This window comes from Pogoniulus pusillus, chromosome 4 (assembly GCF_015220805.1).
Source record: "Pogoniulus pusillus isolate bPogPus1 chromosome 4, bPogPus1.pri, whole genome shotgun sequence".
Lineage (NCBI taxonomy): Eukaryota > Metazoa > Chordata > Aves > Piciformes > Lybiidae > Pogoniulus > Pogoniulus pusillus.
In genome coordinates, this window is record NC_087267.1 from 25,733,905 (window position 1) to 25,751,459 (window position 17,555).

Sequence of the window (17,555 nt, forward strand, 5' to 3'; positions counted from 1 at the left end):
TGCATTCCATTATGCCAAACAGTAATTTCCAGATAATAAATACTAGGTGTCTCACTTTGGCCCCAAGGAGGGCACGGCAAAAATTACTGTACATTTCATGAAGCAAGACCAGAAAGTACAACAGCTTTATGGTGCAAAGCTTAAAACATTCACAGCAACATATCATTCTTTCACTACAAAGCAAAAGGCTGATCAGTGACAACTGCAAACTGTGATTACACCGCAAACTGCAATTACATTCACAAACCTAATTTTACACCAGCTCAGCTTTTGATCACAACATATAGTTTGGACATATAACTTTAGTCACAAATATATTTGGGAAAAAAAAGGTACCCATCTGTAACGTAAGTGGCAGGATTTATTCCTTATGCTGGCTTTGTCATTATAGCAACATTACAACACTGGAGCCTTTTTTTTCGATTGGTTTTCATTTGTTTTGTGATTAACTAAATGGACTTGGACCTCTCAAGAAAAACATTTCCTCAGCTTCACCTATTACACCAGAAAATGGGTTTGATATCTTTGTATACAAAAGGAGAAGAAAAGGAACATAAAGGATAGGAAAAAATAATCACCTCATGTTTAATTTGGCAAGCTACTTAACGGTGACATCATTTGCATACAATCAATTTGTGTAATTTGCTCACAAGACATTTTTTCCTCCTAAAGGTTTAAGCTCATAAGTTAGGCTATCTTCTGCAATTCTCCACTTGCAAATAAATTAATAACAAAACACCTTTTCTAGCTTTCATAATCACAGGGAAAAGAATCGTGAAAAAAAACTAAATGTGGCCAAAAAAGCATGCTCAGTTCCCACTATCCCTCTGTTTTAAAAAGGATCTCACACTAGTCATCTTAGCCTTTTGACTTTGCAGACCTTCCATCAGTATGCGTAGGAGAACCTGACTCAGTCTTCATCCTCCTTGCAATTCCACTAAGAAAAAAAAAACACTTTAGCTCCAAGCCCTACCTCAGGCTGTTGCTCCTTTTGCATCCGTGCAGCGTAGGCTTTTTTTCACCAACCACACAAGAACTGCAAGAAGTGGAAAAAATGGAAGGAAATTAAAATTTAATGGCATAACCCAGAATATTTAAGAACTGTAAAGGAGAGGAGAGGGGCTGTGGGGAATGGGGGAAGTGCAGAGGTGCCTCTACAATCCATAAGGTGAAAGTAACAGAAATGGTAAACTGAATATACATATATGCTACCTTTTCAACTCCACTGCACAACAAAAATCCCCCAATACATTCCCCCTACATCAGTAGGTTAAAACTAGCCTGTTCCAATCCAGTTGTTCTATTAACTCTGACAAAGAAGGGTGGAATCACACGTGGAACCAAGAATTTGCCTTTTTTTTTGTCTTAGATTCTGCAAAAACACCTTTTTTCCTCCAGATCATTCATAACCATAGAATCATATCACAGAATAACAGGTTGGAAAGGAACTCAAGGATCATCTGGTCCAACCTTTCTTGGCAAAAGCATGGTCTGGACAAGATGGTCCAAACCCAGGTCCAGCTGAATCTTAAAATGATCCAATGTTGGGGAATCCATCACTTCCCTGAGGAGATTATTTCAATGTTCTCATTGTCAAAAATGTTCCTCTTGTGCCCAGTTGGAATCTCCCCAAGAAGAATATGCATCCGTTATCTCCTGTCTTTTCCAGGTGACTCCTTGTAAAAAGGGAGCCTCCACCTACAGGATGGCCAAGGCATCAGGCCCAGACAGCATGAATTTAGGAAGGGCAGGTCCTGTCTCACCAACCTGATCTCCTCTTATGATCAGGTTACCTGCCTGGTGAATGTGGGGAAGGCTGCAGATGTAGTCCACCTGGACTTCAGCAAAGCCTCTGACACTGTCTGCCACAACAAGCTCCTGGCAAAGCTGGCAGCTCGTGGCTTGGACAGATTCACTCTGATATGGGTCAAGAACTGTCTGGAAGGCCAGGCCCAGAGAGTGATGGTGAATGGTGCCACATCCAGTTGGCAGCCAGTCACTAGTGGTGTTCCCCAAGGATCAGTGCTGGGCCCAGTCCTGTTCAATATCTTTACTGATGATCTGGATGAGGAGATTGAGTCCAGCATCAATAAGTTTGCAGATAACACCAAGCTAGGTGCAGGTGTTGATCTGCTAGAGGGTAGGAGAGCCCTGCAGAGAGACCTAAACAGGCTGGATAGGTGTAATTTTGTCCTGTGTTTTCAGTTCCTGAAGTAATGAAAGGATTTGAAATAAATCTCTAGATTGCATTTCATTCTAAAGGAGATGTCCTTGCAAAGGGACCTTGACAAGGTGGATGGGTGGGCAGAGGCCAATGGGATGAGATTTAACAAGGCCAAGTGCAGGGTTCCACACTTTGGCCACAACCCCAGGCAGTGCTACAGGCTGGGGACAGAGTGGCTGGAGAGCAGCCAGGAAGAAAGGGACCTGGGGGTACTGGTAGATAGTAGCTGAACATGAGCTAGCAGTGTGCCCAGGTGGCCAAGAAAGCCAGTGGCATCCTGGCCTACATCAGGAACAGTGTGGCCAGTAGGACAAGGGAGATTATTCTTCCCTGTGGTCAGCACTGGTCAGGCCACACCTTGAGTACTGTGTCCAGTTCTGGGCTCCTCAATTTAAGAGAGATGTTGAGGTGCTGGAACATGTCCAGAGAAGGGCGACAAAGCTGGTGTGAGGCCTGGAACACAAACCTTACAAGGAGAGGCTGAGGGAACTGGGGGTGTTTAGCCTGGAGAAGAGGAGGCTATGGGGTGACTTCATTGCTGTCTACAACCACCTGAAGGGAGGCTGTAGGCAGGTGGGGATTGGTCTCTTTTCCCAGACAACCAGCAACAGAACAAGGGGACACAGTCTCAAGTTGTGCCAGGGGAGGTATAGGCTGGATGTTAGGATGAATTTTGTGACAGAGAGAGTGATTTGTCATTGGAATGGGCTGCCCAGGGAGCTGGTGGAGTTGCCATCCCTGGAATTGTTCAAGAAAAGACTGGATGAGGCACTTAGTGCCATGGTCTAGTTGATTGTTTAGGGCTGGGGTGATAGGTTGGACTGGATGATCTTGGAGGTCTCTTCCAACCTAGCTGATTCTATGATCTTCTTTGAAGCCACTCTTTAAATACTGGAATATGGCAATAAGGTCACTCCATAGCCTTCTTTCCTCATGACTGAACAAACCCATTTCTCTCAGGCTTTCTTCATATTAATGGATTTGTAGTCCTTCTATCATCTCTGTGGCCCTTCTCTGGACTTTTCCAACCTGTCTCCATAATTTTTGTGTAACACAAGCAAAACTGAACGCAGTATTCCAGGACTGGCCTGACAAGTGCTGAGTAGAGTGGGATCTCTGCTGAAGACTGTCTTGTTGATGTAACCCAGGCTCCTTTTGGCTTGACAAAGGAGGTCCCACTGGGACCTGTGCTGTTTAATACTTTATCAGTGATACAGATGGTGGGATCAAGTGCACTATCAGTAACTTTGCCGATGACACCAAGCTGAGCAGTGTTATCAATACACTAGAGGGATAGGATGTCATCCAGAGACAAGCCGAAGAGGTGAATCTTATGAGGTTCAACAAGAGCAAGCAAGTGCAGGGTTCTGCACCTGGGCCAGAACAATCCTTGATACAGAATAGGGGATGAGGTAACAGAAAGAGTCCTGTGGAAAAGGACTTGGGGGTGCTGACAGACAAGAAGCTGGGCATGAGCAGACAGCATGTGCTTGCAGCCCAGAAAGCCAATCACATGCTGGAGTGCATCAGAAGATGTGTGGCCAGATCCAGAGACTTGATTCTGACACTTTGCTCTGCTGAGACCTCACCTGGAAAACAGTGTCCAGCTCTGAAGCCCTCAATATGGGAAGGACGTAGAGGAGGGCCATGAAAATGATAAGGGGGGTTGTTATGAATCATGCAAAATTAATAATCTGTATTATTTTTTATATCCAGGTAAAGATTGTTAATAACTATGAAAACTGTCTATTAACATTAAATCTCACCAGACAACTTACTTACAATGTTCAAAATACATGGTTTGGATACTTACACACACAGGGAACAGGCAAAACTAGAACACTTCAAGCAATAACTAGCAAATGCAAACATTAAAAATGGAAAGAGGTTCTTAGTTTCAATTATATCTCTTGCCCATCAGGGGACTTCAGAGGCTCCTTTCTGCTACTAAGGCAGAAAGGCACAATGAAATCTAGTTACAAAATTTCTTAGAGACAGGCTTTTAAATATTTACTCACAAAATAGTATCAGACAGTACTCAAAGCTTGAAGGGAATTCTGTCGGCGTCTTGAGAGTTATTGCGGACAAAGCAGAGCATAATGTGGCAGGGCAAAGCAAAAGAGAAAGCATGCACGTGGCAGGGCCTAGTTATTGCTTTGCCCAAATGTAATGGCTCCTTTGGCCACACAAATCCACCAATCAGAATGGCACTTTGCCAAACTTGACCATATTAGGTGAAGTCAAAAGCTTACTTTCCCTTATTTGGGAGGAACAAATCTGGGCAAATCTTGGACCTTCAAAGTGGGTGTCTCCAAGCAGTTTGTCTTCTCCCTGCACTCTGCTTCCTCCCCCCCAGCAAAGGGAAGGAATCATAGGATCATGTCTGGGCAAGCCAGCACACGTCTCCCACAACAGGGTTGAAGCACCTCTGCTACAAAGACAGGTTGAGGGAGCTGGGGTTGTTCAACCTAGAGAAGAAGTGGCTCTGATGAGACCTAATAGCAGCCTTCTGGTACCTGAAGGGGGCCTACAGGAAAGATGGAGAAAGACTGATTATGAAGGCCTGTGGTGATAGAACAAGGAGCAACAGCTTCCAAATAGAGTAGATTTAGATTGGATGTTAGGAACAGGTTCTTTACTATGAGAGTGATGGAACACTGGAACAGGTCACTCAGGGCCCATCCCTGGAGATATTCAAGGTGAGGCTTGACAGGGCTCTGAGCAACCTGGTCTATTTGATGATGTCCCTGCTAACTGCAGGGGATGGGGTTGGAGCAGATGACCTTTGGAGGTTGTTTCCAGTCCAGACTATTCCATGATCCTATACTGAGCTTGTTGTTCACCAGAACCCCCAAGTCCCTTTCCACAGAGCTCTCCAGACAGGTAAATTTCAGCCTGTGATGCACTCCTGGATTTTGTTTTCCCAGGCACAAAAGAGAATCACAGAATGATAGGGGCTGGAAGGGGCCTCTGGAGATCATCTAGTCCAAGACCTTCAGAGCAGGTTCACCTACAGAAGGTCGCAAAGGACAACTTGCACACAGGTTTTGAATGATTCCAGAAACAGAGACTCTACACGTCTCTAGGAAGCCCGTTCCAGTGCTCTACCACCCTCAAAGTAAAGAACTTCCTCCTCATGTTTAGATGGAGCTTACTATGCTAAAGTTTCTGCCCATTACCTCTTGTCCTTTTACTCAGCATCACTGAAAAGACTGGCCCTGAAAAGACTCCTGACAAGTATTTCTAAACACTGAGAAGATCCTCCCTCCTTCAAATCCCTCAGCCTTTCCTCATGAAAGAGACGTTCTAGTCCCATGATAATTTTTGTAGTCTGTCACTGTACCCTCTGTCCTTCTTGAACTGAAGAGCCCAGAACTGGACTCTAGATCCCACTGGAGCAATCTCCTGGACTGTACATGCCTGGCTATATGGCCTTCCCAACAGATAGCAGGGTGACTGAAGACTTCCATGAGAACCAAGTCCTGTGACTGTGAGGCTATTTTCAGCTGTCTGTAGAAGGCAAGACCTTACATTTCTCTTTGTTCAATTTCATAACATTCTTGTTAGTCCACTCTTCCAGTCTATCCATGTCCTTCTGCAGTCTCTAAGAGTCCACTTCCCCACTCAGTTTACCATCATCAGCAAACTTCATCAGGGTACACTTCACTCCATCATCCAAATCACTCAAGAGATATTAAACGGCACGAGGCCTAATAGAGGTCCCTGTGGGACCTCCTTTGTCAGGCTGAAAAGAAGCCATTTACCACCATCCTCTGGGTGTGGCTGATACCAGAGGCTGCCAAAATGTTTTCAGCAACACCAAAAAATCTTGCACAACCCAAAGTTCTGTCTTGTCCAAATAAACCAAACATACACAGGTTTTAGGCAAAGTTTAGGAATCATTTCTGTTTCTCAGAATTCACTGCTACAAGGAAAAAGAGAACAGTCATGGTCTCAACGTTCAACTAAAGAGCCAAACACATTGTTATCTGACCTGCACCATGACATTTGATACATTTAGAAATACATAAGGGTCAGAACATCAAGTAAGATCTTATCTGTGTGCAAAACCCAAGGAATCAGGCTTTCAAAGCCTTAGTTAATGAGTGCCATGCCTTAAGTTTTAGGATTTCTTCTGTTCATGTAGTTCGAGTCTGCCCTGAAGCTGGCAGAGTGCTATGGTTTGACTGTGACGGCACTCTAATAGGATTGCACAAGACACTGAATGCATGATCGGTGCTAAGTGTGATTACTCTCTCTGTAATCCCACTAAAATTCATTAATTTCTTTATTATGGCACTTTGGGTTACCTCTCTGGCATGCGAGCTATATTTTACTTTCCTAGACTGGAATGCAATCTTGACCAACTTATTCATACAACATGTTTGCAGTCCTGCTCTGAGGAGCAGAGGGACAAATTAGGCTTCTACACTATACTCAAGTGAGCCTAAAGGAAACCTGGCTGGCACCTGGGTGACAGCATATTCCCACACACAAATGTGCTGGCAGAAGTCTCCTCTGGCCAAATGCAGCAGTCACCTTGAATCTGAGGAGCACTTTGCTTCCTGGTTTCTGGCCTTTGCTTTCAAGCAAGTCGTTCTGGTTTCCAGCTTTGCTTTAAATATGTTTCTAACAAAATGAGTGTTTGCCTGGTCAGCATCACATGTGCAATGCAACTCAGACACAAGCCTTTGGAGGGACTTTAGCAATTGATACCTTCACACTGTCTAGTGCCAGTGGTTGGCCAAAAAAACAGAGATGACAGCTAGAGTGGCTGGACCAAAAAAAAAAAAAATCAAACCCAAAAACCCACAAGTGTCCAAGAGTCTGGCTTCTGCATGTTCTCTGATAAAAAAGCCTTGTGAAACCAAATAAAGCCCCATGTCCTGATCAGGCAACATCTACAGACATTGCTATTGAGCTGCAAGGAAAAAGTTGTTAAAACAGAAACTACACACTACAAAAAGTTCAAGAGGTTCAGTAACAAACTACTCAAAAAAGATGTAAGAAGTCTGCACAAGAAACAGGAGTACTCCATTGTTTCTGCTACAATGCATAATATCAAACCACGGCCATGTCTTCCCCTTTCCAAAGGATCACCTGAAGGAAACCTGGGTTTCAGAGTAAACTGAAATGGCAAGTGAAGCTGAACTGCTCTTTTCCATGTGTTTCCATAACTTAGATGCAGTATTGACTGCTCTAAATAAGCACAGCAGAAGGAAAACCCTGTCCTGAGAACCATGACTCGAAGAGGGACACATCAACCTCTTGACACTCTCACACGGAATAGCCTGACTGGAGTAGTCCGGTGGTGGTACATACTAACTGATGAATCCAGCCCCTGTTTTTATCCTGTCTTTTCTCTGTTAAACTGGTTTAACTACTTGTAGATTTGTGTAGCAAACCAGTCTGAAGGTTAAAAAATAATGCTTTTCCCCACACCCTACCATGGCATTTTAAGCTCAGATGGCCAAAGAGATGCAGCAGCAAAACTGAAGAGACAGTATGGAACGGAGATGCTGAAACCAACACTGCACACTGAAAAAAAACCCCATTTGTTCAATCTACCTCAGTTAAGAGCATACCACCACTCTGATGTACATCTCTGGGCTTGATCATCAATTGGTTAGTGTGCAAAATATCAGTGTTTTTCTGACAGTGAATCAGCTGGCCCTAAATACAAACTGAAGTTCTTAGACTGGCTGAGGCTCATCAGGGCTAGAAAACGTGTCTCCTACTGATGGGAGTACTCCTAACAATAACAAACTGCAAGTTTCAATTGGAGAACGTAGTTTTTTTTCTATACAGAGGCACCAAGCCATTTTTTTTTTCATCTATTGAGCAACATTTTAGAAAAACTCATCCCACTCTCACCACTAGGTAAACAATGTATCTGATATTGGAAAAAAGGAGCTATCTTCTTTGAACTTTACTCATGCTAAATAGCATTGGTTTTCACAAGATCTGTACCCCTTTTGGAGAATGCAAAAGTGCTCAGTGTGGTTCCCAGCTCCACCACAGCATAGTTCCTTGCCGTTACACAGATAAGGAACTGAAAGGTTATGTACATCTGTATCTACTTCCTCCCACTGCATCCAACAACGGCATGAAAAGGTGCTGATTCAGATCAAACCCTAGCAAGCATATGGGCAACTTAAATCCAAGCATTTCCAAATTTTTTAGAGCTTGATTTTTTCAGCTTTGTGGGGTTCTGTTATTTGTTTACTTTTTTCCCTTTGACTTCAAGTAAAGTTTGACTTCCAAAAGAAATGAATCTAGGTAACAAGGCACAGCTTATTCATCTGTGCTTGCAAACCCATAGATGAATTTTAAACAAACTTGGCAGGGAGATAAAAAGCTTCACTGCCATTCAAGGGTGCAATGCACAGCACTGCTCCTCCAGGAAAGCAAGATTACTGGGAGTGGGGTGTATGCGTGTGAAAAAGGAGGCTGGTAGAACCTGTCAGAGAACAGAAAGAGATCTCACCCCAAGTTATAAAGCCACAGGCAAAAGAAACTGCTTCAGAGATATTTATTGCATTCCATAATATGTATACCACAACATCTCATAATCTCAGGTTCTTCTGCTCGCCATGGGATTTGGTGCAAACGTGTGAAAGCAATGAAATATCTCTCCTCTAGCTGCTCAAAGGCCTGGAAGAGTCCCTCATGAAATAAATCATATACGGAAAATCTCAGATATGACAGTACATTTCTTTCAGAAAAAAAACAGGATATGTGGCTTCTAGGTTCTCACATAGATCAGAGATTAGAAAACATTTGTTCTCTTATGTGACAGGAGACTTTAATCTGGGATTCACTCCTCCTATTGAGATTACCACCAATAAAATTCCTGGAGAAAGAACAAACAGGAAGGAGTCCGATCATGCTCCTTATCTCCCAGCAATACTGGGATTTGCTTCTGGAATTTTCTAGAGAGTATTCTTTGATGACCAAGTCCCTGATTCAATCCTCAATTCAACAGCCTTTTTTCCCCCAATGAGTGGAATTCCTGTGCTTGTTTCATTTTTACTAATCCTAGGAGGTCTACTATTCACAGGGCAACTAAAAACAGGTTTTATTTTTATATACACACACATCTATTTCTCTTCAAGGCCTTGTCCCAACACAGCGCATGCAGAACAGCCATTCACTCTGGCAACAGCACTGTGGAAAAGAGGCTGTATTTTTCTCCTGCATTTTGGAAATTATTCTCATCCTCCCAACACAAATAGTTCAGAAAGGTACACACAGCTAAGTGCAACATCTTCTAGTAATGCTTACCTTGCACCGTGGCTAACAAAAGCAGAGTCAGAAAGACCTCCCTGTCATGCTATTTCACATCAGTCCTCCAACTTCCCTAAAATATAACAGCTTCAGCAGAGCTTCCTCTTCCCATGAAATCTCCTCATGAATTACTGTCACAATTTTCATACTTGGTAGTCTTAGATGACCAACATGTTCCAGTTCTAGCTGCATACTTCTGCATCTCAAAGTCTCTCAGCTTGCAGTCACAATAAGACAAAGTACACTCACAAGTCAGGGGTTCTATCAAGACAAGATAGAAACGCTAAAACGTGAGGCACTGCTTAAGAACAAATGACCTTTCCTCATTTGATTCCAAGTTCAGTGAGAAAACTGAGGCATGACACAGAGGATAGGAAGTTCATTAAGGTATCCTCCTTCTGCAGAGCTGAATTTCTTCCTTTGTCTTGTGTCTAAATTTGCTTCCTTCAGACTGATTCAACTGAATCAATAAAAAAGCTTTTAAAAAACCTCTCATGCTCCTACGCATAAAACAACCTGGTCAGATATTATTTGAAAACAAGTTTTTTATCAAATACTTTCTTCCTTCTGAACTATACAAACATTCAGAAGAAGCATTTGCTTTCCTCAAGATGTTAACACTGCAAGAGGCAAATGAAGTCCTCTGTAGTCTTACAGCTCTGTGATTTCTGTGTGCTGCATGCACACTGGAATAACTAGCAAGAAACTAGGAGCCGTAAAACTACAACTTGTTTCTCCTTTTATTGAAAGTGAAAGTTAACAATTTATACATTTGATTTCTGCCCCTGCCCAATCTAAATACATGTACTACTGTTTTCAATAATTGTAATATTCACTAGCACTGCAGAATGTATCCACATTTCTCATTACTTCGAAGTACTAATCCTTCAGCCTCTGAGATGAGATTATACATATCTTCCCTGTATTACCAGAAAGAAACTAAGGTGCTTGAGTACTTAAATACACCTACAAACCTGACCTCTGGTATCTAAGCAAGTAGTTAGGATGCTACTGGAGCTTTCAAAGCATTTTGGTTATGCAGTGTGGATTCTTCAGTTTTAATCATTGGCCCTTTGGAAGATTTCTCCCACATCCCCTGGGACTGCACTTCCTCATAGTAAAATGCCAGCATCACTCATCCTTGGTCCTCTACAGTCACTGTGGGAAAGATGAGAGATTGGCTAAAGAATGATTTAATAGCAAGCTGTCAAAAAACACAGTTGGTGTTCTCCAATGAAAATACAGCACATCTCACACCAGTCATGCTGTAACCAAGTCTGAACTGACCTGCGATGGAAGCCATGGACACAAACAAATGACTATTTTGTGAACAGTCTCCTGACCCAGTCCTTGAATACCAGTAATCCTGACGAAAACACAGTCTCAATCCACTCAGTACGATGCAGTAACAAAAATGTATCAATATCTACATGTGCTAACTGTGCCATGCTCCTTTTATCCTCCAAACCTGCAATTTAACTAGCAACAGATATCTGATCTAGCTGGTACGACCCATGCACTTGAGATTAATATTACATTCTGCATAAGCACATCTCATTTGAATATTGCTATCCATTAACAGAAGTATTTTATGTGAACAGAAGGTGTATATTAATACTTCAGAAGATACACACAACTGACAAACCACTGCACTCATTACTTGCTCTCTGGAATACTTAATATACCTTCTATGCCTAACATTTAATCTACTAAGAATGCAAAATCAAATCAATAGATACCAAATTTATGCCTCAGCACTGTCCCTTCCAACAGAAAGAGAGTATTTGGGATTTATGAGGGTGATGATGCTTGTATAAAGAAATACTATGAATGTTCACGTACAAACCATCATGAGCTCTAAATGGTGTCTATGCTGTGTTGATGGACTGCTGATACTCTGAAGGACACATCAGCTGAAGTTTGACTGCCATTTAATGCAACTGCCACAATTTCAGAAACTAGAATGTATTTCAAAAACATCACCAAGGTGACCTACTCTACCTCTTTGACACAGCCTACATCTTTGAAACTTAACTGAGCAATTGGTTCTGTCATCACAGAAGGCTGCAGATCATGGCTCTGGTTTCTCAGGACTCAGAAGTTCGTAAGTTTCAAAACACAGATTTTTACTCTCTGAGCATCAATGGGATGTCCCTGCAACATTGTGCTGATATATGTTGCCTGAACTGAGGTACCTGCACACCGGAGCAAATATGCATTTTCATACTTTGGAAGCTGAAAGTCACAGACAACTAAAACAATTTTGTTTGAAAGGAGGTGTTGAAACATGAGAATGTTTACCCTGGGATATTGATGCACTGAAAACATGTTGATCATGGAAAAACAAGAAGGCACACTCATATATATTTTGGGATTTTAGAAATTATTCCTATACCACTGACTACTAGATTAACAAATCATGAGATGAATCCTGATGCTAATGCAAAACAGAACTGAGAATAAATGACAGGCCAAATTCTTGCTGTTTTAAGAGGCTATAGAGACTGCTGAATTCAGAAACATGGGACAGAAAGATCAAAGGGACATAGCCCAAGTGTGTCCAGCCTTTCAGAATTTCACACTGTCTCAGAGTCTACATATCTGCCCAATTTATTCCAATTTTACCCATTTTACCAATTCCAATATTACCCATTTATTCCAATATGAATTGTGTGAATTCAGGGAAGACTTCAAACCAAAATAATTTCATTAAGACTCTTCTGAGAGCAGCAAATTGGGTGAAGATATCCACTTAGCGCATCTCCTCCCTCTAGACTACTCAAAGCTATGAACCAAGTGATATTTCTGATTCTGAGAAGCCCTCTGCAAAACAGTCCCCAGCAAAGCAGCAGGAAAAGAGCACAGCTGCATGGACAGTTTCTGTGGAGTTCTACAAGAAGCAAAACTTCACCCTCTGTTCATTACCTACAAACACTCAGCAAAGGAGACGAGTAGGGAAATTGTCCTGCGGACAGCTAACCAGTGGTTTAGAAGGCATGTGACTGTGATTTACAAAATTGCTGCAGAAGTCTTCTCTAATACCACACATACATTTGTGTGGTATTAGAGAAGCTGGGCCTCAAGAGTACTGTCAGACAGTCATATTTACTCATTTTGTTACAAACTATTTTAAATGCAATTTTTATGAGGCTAAAATTAGGATTTCGAAGAATACAATTTTGTCTGATTGCCAAACACATTCTTTCTCAGTGCTCTGCCTGCCATTCCAGTCTCAAAACAGTAGGCGGGAACAAACTAATCTCTTTTTCAAAATCACAAAAGCCGAAGACATTGTTACATGACACGGCCCCAGGTGCTGGCAACAAGCAAAGACAAACAGCTCTACTGTGGCAGGGAACTGAAGAAAGAGGGTCAGGTTTCAAGACACATGTAAGAGAGACAAAGCCCCAGGAAAACAAGCTAATTCCAGCCTGCAGACATGAGCCCCACATGTTGGCACTAACCATTCAGTACTAAAAACCCAGTCACACTAACCTGGGAGGTCACTACGCTTGCAAGTTTATTCAACTGCTGCATCACTCATGCAATGTGTTACGCTATTAATGCTGGACAAGGCCCCCTGAAGAATACCCATTTCCATGTTCATCCACTGCCCTTCACAAAAATGAGAATCAGAGTATCTTTGTCGGAAGAAACCTTCAAGATCATCCAGTCAACATGCAACCCAGCACTGCAAGGTCACCAACTAAACCACCAGGTCCACACACCATTGCTTAAATGCCAATCAACTAGACCATGGCATTAAGTGCCCCATCTGGTCTTTTTCTCAACACCTCCACGGACGACAACACCACCCCCTCCCTGGGCAGCCCATTCCATTGGCAAATCACTCCCTCTGGCAAGAGCTTCCTCCTAACATCCAGCCTATACCTCCCCGGCACAACTTGAGACTGTGTCCCCTTGTTCTGTTGCTGGTTGCCTGACAGAAGAGATCAACCCCCACCTGGATTACAGCCTCCCTTCAGGTAGTTGTAGACAGCAATGAGGTCACCCCTGAGCCTCCTCTTTTCCAGGCTAAACAATCCCAGCTCCCTCAGCCTTTCCTCATAGGGCTTGTGTTCCAGGCCTCTCACCAGCTTCATTGCCCTTCTCTGGACACATTCCAGTATGTCAATATCTTTCTTGAATTGAGAAGCCCAGAACCAGACACAGTACTCAAGGTGTGGCCTGACCAGTGTTGAGTACAGCATTGACAGCCCTTTCAGAGAAGAAATACTTCCTAATACCTAGCCTAAACCTCCTCTGGTTCAGCTTGTATTAATTTCCTCTAGACCTGTCCCTTGTCACCAGGGAGAAGAGGCTGCCCACCTCTTTGCTCCAACCTTTCAAGTCACTAAATTGTTTCCTCACACCTCACAGCCTTCTTTATTGGTCAGCCTGCAATTAGCTGCCTTTATTGTCCTTCTGAAGGATAGCTCCGAGTTGTGCAACATGCAGGACAGATATCCTACCAAGGCAAGATGAGATCTGCAGATGTATTGTGCAGGTAACTGGAGATCTTTCGTCAACTTCAACAGTGTTCATGTTGCTGTTCAGCTGTGGTGCTGGCTCTTGCTCCCTCTCACAAGTGTGCACACACTTCCTGACCAGTGACACAGACCTCTCATGACACACATGCACGACACCGCACTGTCTGTACAGACAAGGTTATGTTGCAGACAGCCTTCAAGGGTTAACCACTGTGAAACATGAACTTTTGGAGCTCCAGTGTAGTCTCTCCTGCAGCCTGAACTGTGGCATCATCAGAACACTTAGATCCTTGCCTGTGGAGAACGCAAGTGGCAAAGAATGCAGGAGTGAAAAACGGCCCTTTTAACTTTTTCTTCCAAAAAAAAAAAAAGTGGAAAGGAAGAGTGTTTGTCACCAAAATGCATGCATGTTTTCATACAGATCTGTACTAAACTTATATGCCACCAACTAATTTTGCAGGCAGGAAAAAACCCCACACTTACAGAGTTTAAGTCTAAATGCAGAACCACAGTATTAACTAACATGCTCATAGCATCTCAAATTCGAGTGGTCATTTACAAAAACCTTCATTAACTGAGGGTCTGATCTGAGAAATTATTCACATTGGAAACTTATTTGCAAATGTCTACCTAGTAACAACCATTACCAACAGAATTTATTGGCAATATCTAGTATTAAATAATCTATGACAGACAACCAGTGCTGCTAACTGGCATGGACCTTCTGGCAGGGCAAGGAGAGTAGCAGAATCGTACTGACAGTGGCAGAGCACACACATTCCCATTAAATCTGGAGCACACTTATATATGGCCCATATGGCCCATTCTCATTTTTTCATTTTCTAAGATGGCCACAAATCTCTTTCCTCACTTCTCCCAAGCAGCAAATAAGGAGAAAGAAGATGCCTTCTGAAAAGTGCTAATTAAAAAAAAAAAAAAAGGGCAATTTGACGACTCTCCTACAAATATGCCAATACCACTCTGCTTTACTCACAGCTGTGGTCATGGCAGCAGCGGCAATGTTTCATCATACTTACCATATGGAAGAAAACAGGTACTGAAAAAAATGCATGTAACTCCCCTAGCACTGAATCAAACCATACCTGAGTCTACAGATAAGACACAAGAGTTTCAGACATTGTAATGCTGATACATTTCCAATTAGCGACTCTAATTACTGAAACTTTAAAGTCTACCAAAAGCCACAAACAGCAGGGCACAAACCAGTGCTGCAATCACAACCCAGCATTTTCAATTAATGAACTCATTTATCTTGAGATAATTAAATGTATGAGTATTATTTCCCTACTGCCTAGGGTCTACCTTCTGCTATAATACTGCAGGGAAGCCCCTGAAACGTTTTTGAGTTTAAAAAAATCCTTTTAACTTTTCTGTTAGCTTTCCAAGAAGGGATACGTTAACTAATGAGGCAAACAGTAGGGGCACTGACACATATCTCTACAGAATGAAGGCAGCACCTTTGATATTTCTTGATACTGCTACTACCATCACTTTTAAAAGTCATTCTCTGTATTTTTCAACCCAGCAGCAACAGCTGGCAACTTCGGGCAAAGATTTTACCAAACAAAAACCATTCTCCTTCTTCCTGAAAGCTAGCCAAATAAACACCTTCTTTGTACAGATTCCAGTGTACAAGATCTTCAGTACATATAGGTTGGACTGGATGATCTTGGAGGTCTCTTCCAACCTGGCTGATTCTATGATTCTTTATTTTCCTCAAGAGGAAGGCTCAGGCCACACCTGGGACAGGAGTGACTTTTGATATCTAAGCTGTTTAGAACTATTTTCAAAGAAGAACTAAAAATCCTAATTTCGAAGTTTATTGCATGTGATACACAACGCAGAAAGTGTGCAAAAATCACAAACTCTTTCGAGTCCCCGCAAAAAAACAACCAAACAAAAAACACCACACCAACTTGCAAGTCTTTTCTCCAGCTCACCGTCGCAATCAAACCCACAAACAAATCCCATGCTCATACCACGGAACACTTAGAAAACGTAAAATAGTGCCGAGTACTCTGCCTACACCACGCTGCCTCCTCCATGAACCGTCACGCCAGGAAACAGCCACTGCGAAGTGACTGAGAGGTGTGGCAGCTCCTGGTACCACGGACATACGGGTCCGGCACTAAAAACGGCCCCAAAAGGACGCGTTCGCATTTCGTCAAGACTCGTACCCAAGTTAGCTGTCGAGCCAGTCGGGCTTCCGTGCAGGGTTCCGGCAGGAAGGGGACCAGCAGCGGCCTCCTCTTCCCCTCCGGAGCGGGGATTTACGGTTCAGTTTCCCCGCTCCGAGGCGGAGAACGACCGCCTGGAGGGCGCCCGCTCCTGCCCGGAGAAGACCCCCCAGCAGCCGTCGCCCGCAGAGTCATCAGCGGGGCAGCGCCAAACCGGCCCCAACCGCCCTTGCTCCCGGACGCCGAGGCGCACTCGGCCCGAGCGGCTCAGGCGCAAGGCCCGGGAAGCGCTTCCAGCGGCGGGAGCGAGCCGCCTCGCCCCGCGCCCCAGCCGCCTTCCCACCTGCTGACCAGCAGTACTGCGGGGCAGGCCACCTGTAAGGGCAGGGTCGTGTGTATTGTGAGGGCCAAGACAGCGAGAGGAGGCGGCCGCACCGCTCACAGCCGATTACCCTCCCGTGGGGCACCGGGCACGGGAGAAACACGACAAACACCCCCCCACCGCTGTGCCCCTCGCAACACGCCCGTCCGCACTGGGGCTCGACCCCAACATGGCACCAGTCTACAACCAGCCAGGAATTGGGCACCACGGTTGCCCCCTACCTCGCTTTGCCTCGCTCACTTCCCGTGCTGGTCGGCGGGTCCCGTCGCTCTCTGTGGCGCTGCAAAGAGAGGCGTCGGCGGCGCCGCGAAGCTCCAGCGCCAGGGGTACGCTAGCCGGACAACATGCTGTATTAGTCATTCATAATGGAGGGCGGGCCCCGCGCCGCTGGGCAGTCTGGGCCCTGTAGTCCCTCATTGCACCAGGCCTCGTGGTGGTGAAGGGCAGCGGGCGGCAGCGGACTACAGCTCCCAGGGCGCAGGGCAGAGCGCATGGGCCGCGGGGTCCGGCAGCTGCTCACGCTCTGCGTGCTTCTTTGCCCGGCTCGGCTGCTTTCCGCAGGTGGCTGCGCTGGGCCGGGAGATGGGTGGCGTGGTGTGCGTGCTGGCTCACGAACGCCGCTTGGGACTGCCCCACTTAAGGGGCCTCTTGGAGTACAGTGGTGCTTCTGTGGGAGGCCTGGGGCGGGGAAAGGCGTGGCAGAGCGGGGAGAGTGGAGGGTTGCCAGCAGCGGGTCCCTTTCACGTGTCCTGGGGACAGGGACCATTCTGGCAGAGAATTGAGCCGCGGCCTCTTTGAGGCTGCTTTTCCCGGGTCAGCTAAAGCGGCCGTAACCCCTCCGTCCTGAACCAGGCCCGCCGAGGTCGGCGCAGGAGGTTCTAGTTCGGTCCTGATCTTTCAGTCCTGGGCTTTCAGTCCTGCACTGCTTTCCACATGGCTGTGTCGTGGCCGCTAGCGAAAAGGCTCCTGCCCTG

General features: G+C 44.6%; 1 protein-coding gene across 3 annotated transcripts in view; it reads right to left on the reverse strand.

The window, feature by feature from the left end:
- Window positions 1-17,169, reverse strand: part of TRABD (TraB domain containing) — a 38,291-nt gene extending 21,122 nt beyond the window's left edge. The window contains exons 1-3 of one of the 3 annotated variants that reach the window (XM_064142420.1): window positions 17,102-17,134; window positions 16,803-16,912; window positions 974-1,036 (exon numbers count right to left, since the gene is read on the reverse strand). In XM_064142420.1, coding sequence (XP_063998490.1) covers window positions 974-997 — 24 coding nt within the window. In that variant the 5' untranslated portion in view covers window positions 998-1,036; window positions 16,803-16,912; window positions 17,102-17,134. Of the gene's footprint in view, window positions 1-973; window positions 1,037-16,802 lie in introns of all 3 variants that reach the window. The other 2 variants (XR_010302108.1, XM_064142421.1) reach the window with 2 other exon arrangements.
- Between the last annotated feature and the right edge of the window lie 386 nt (window positions 17,170-17,555).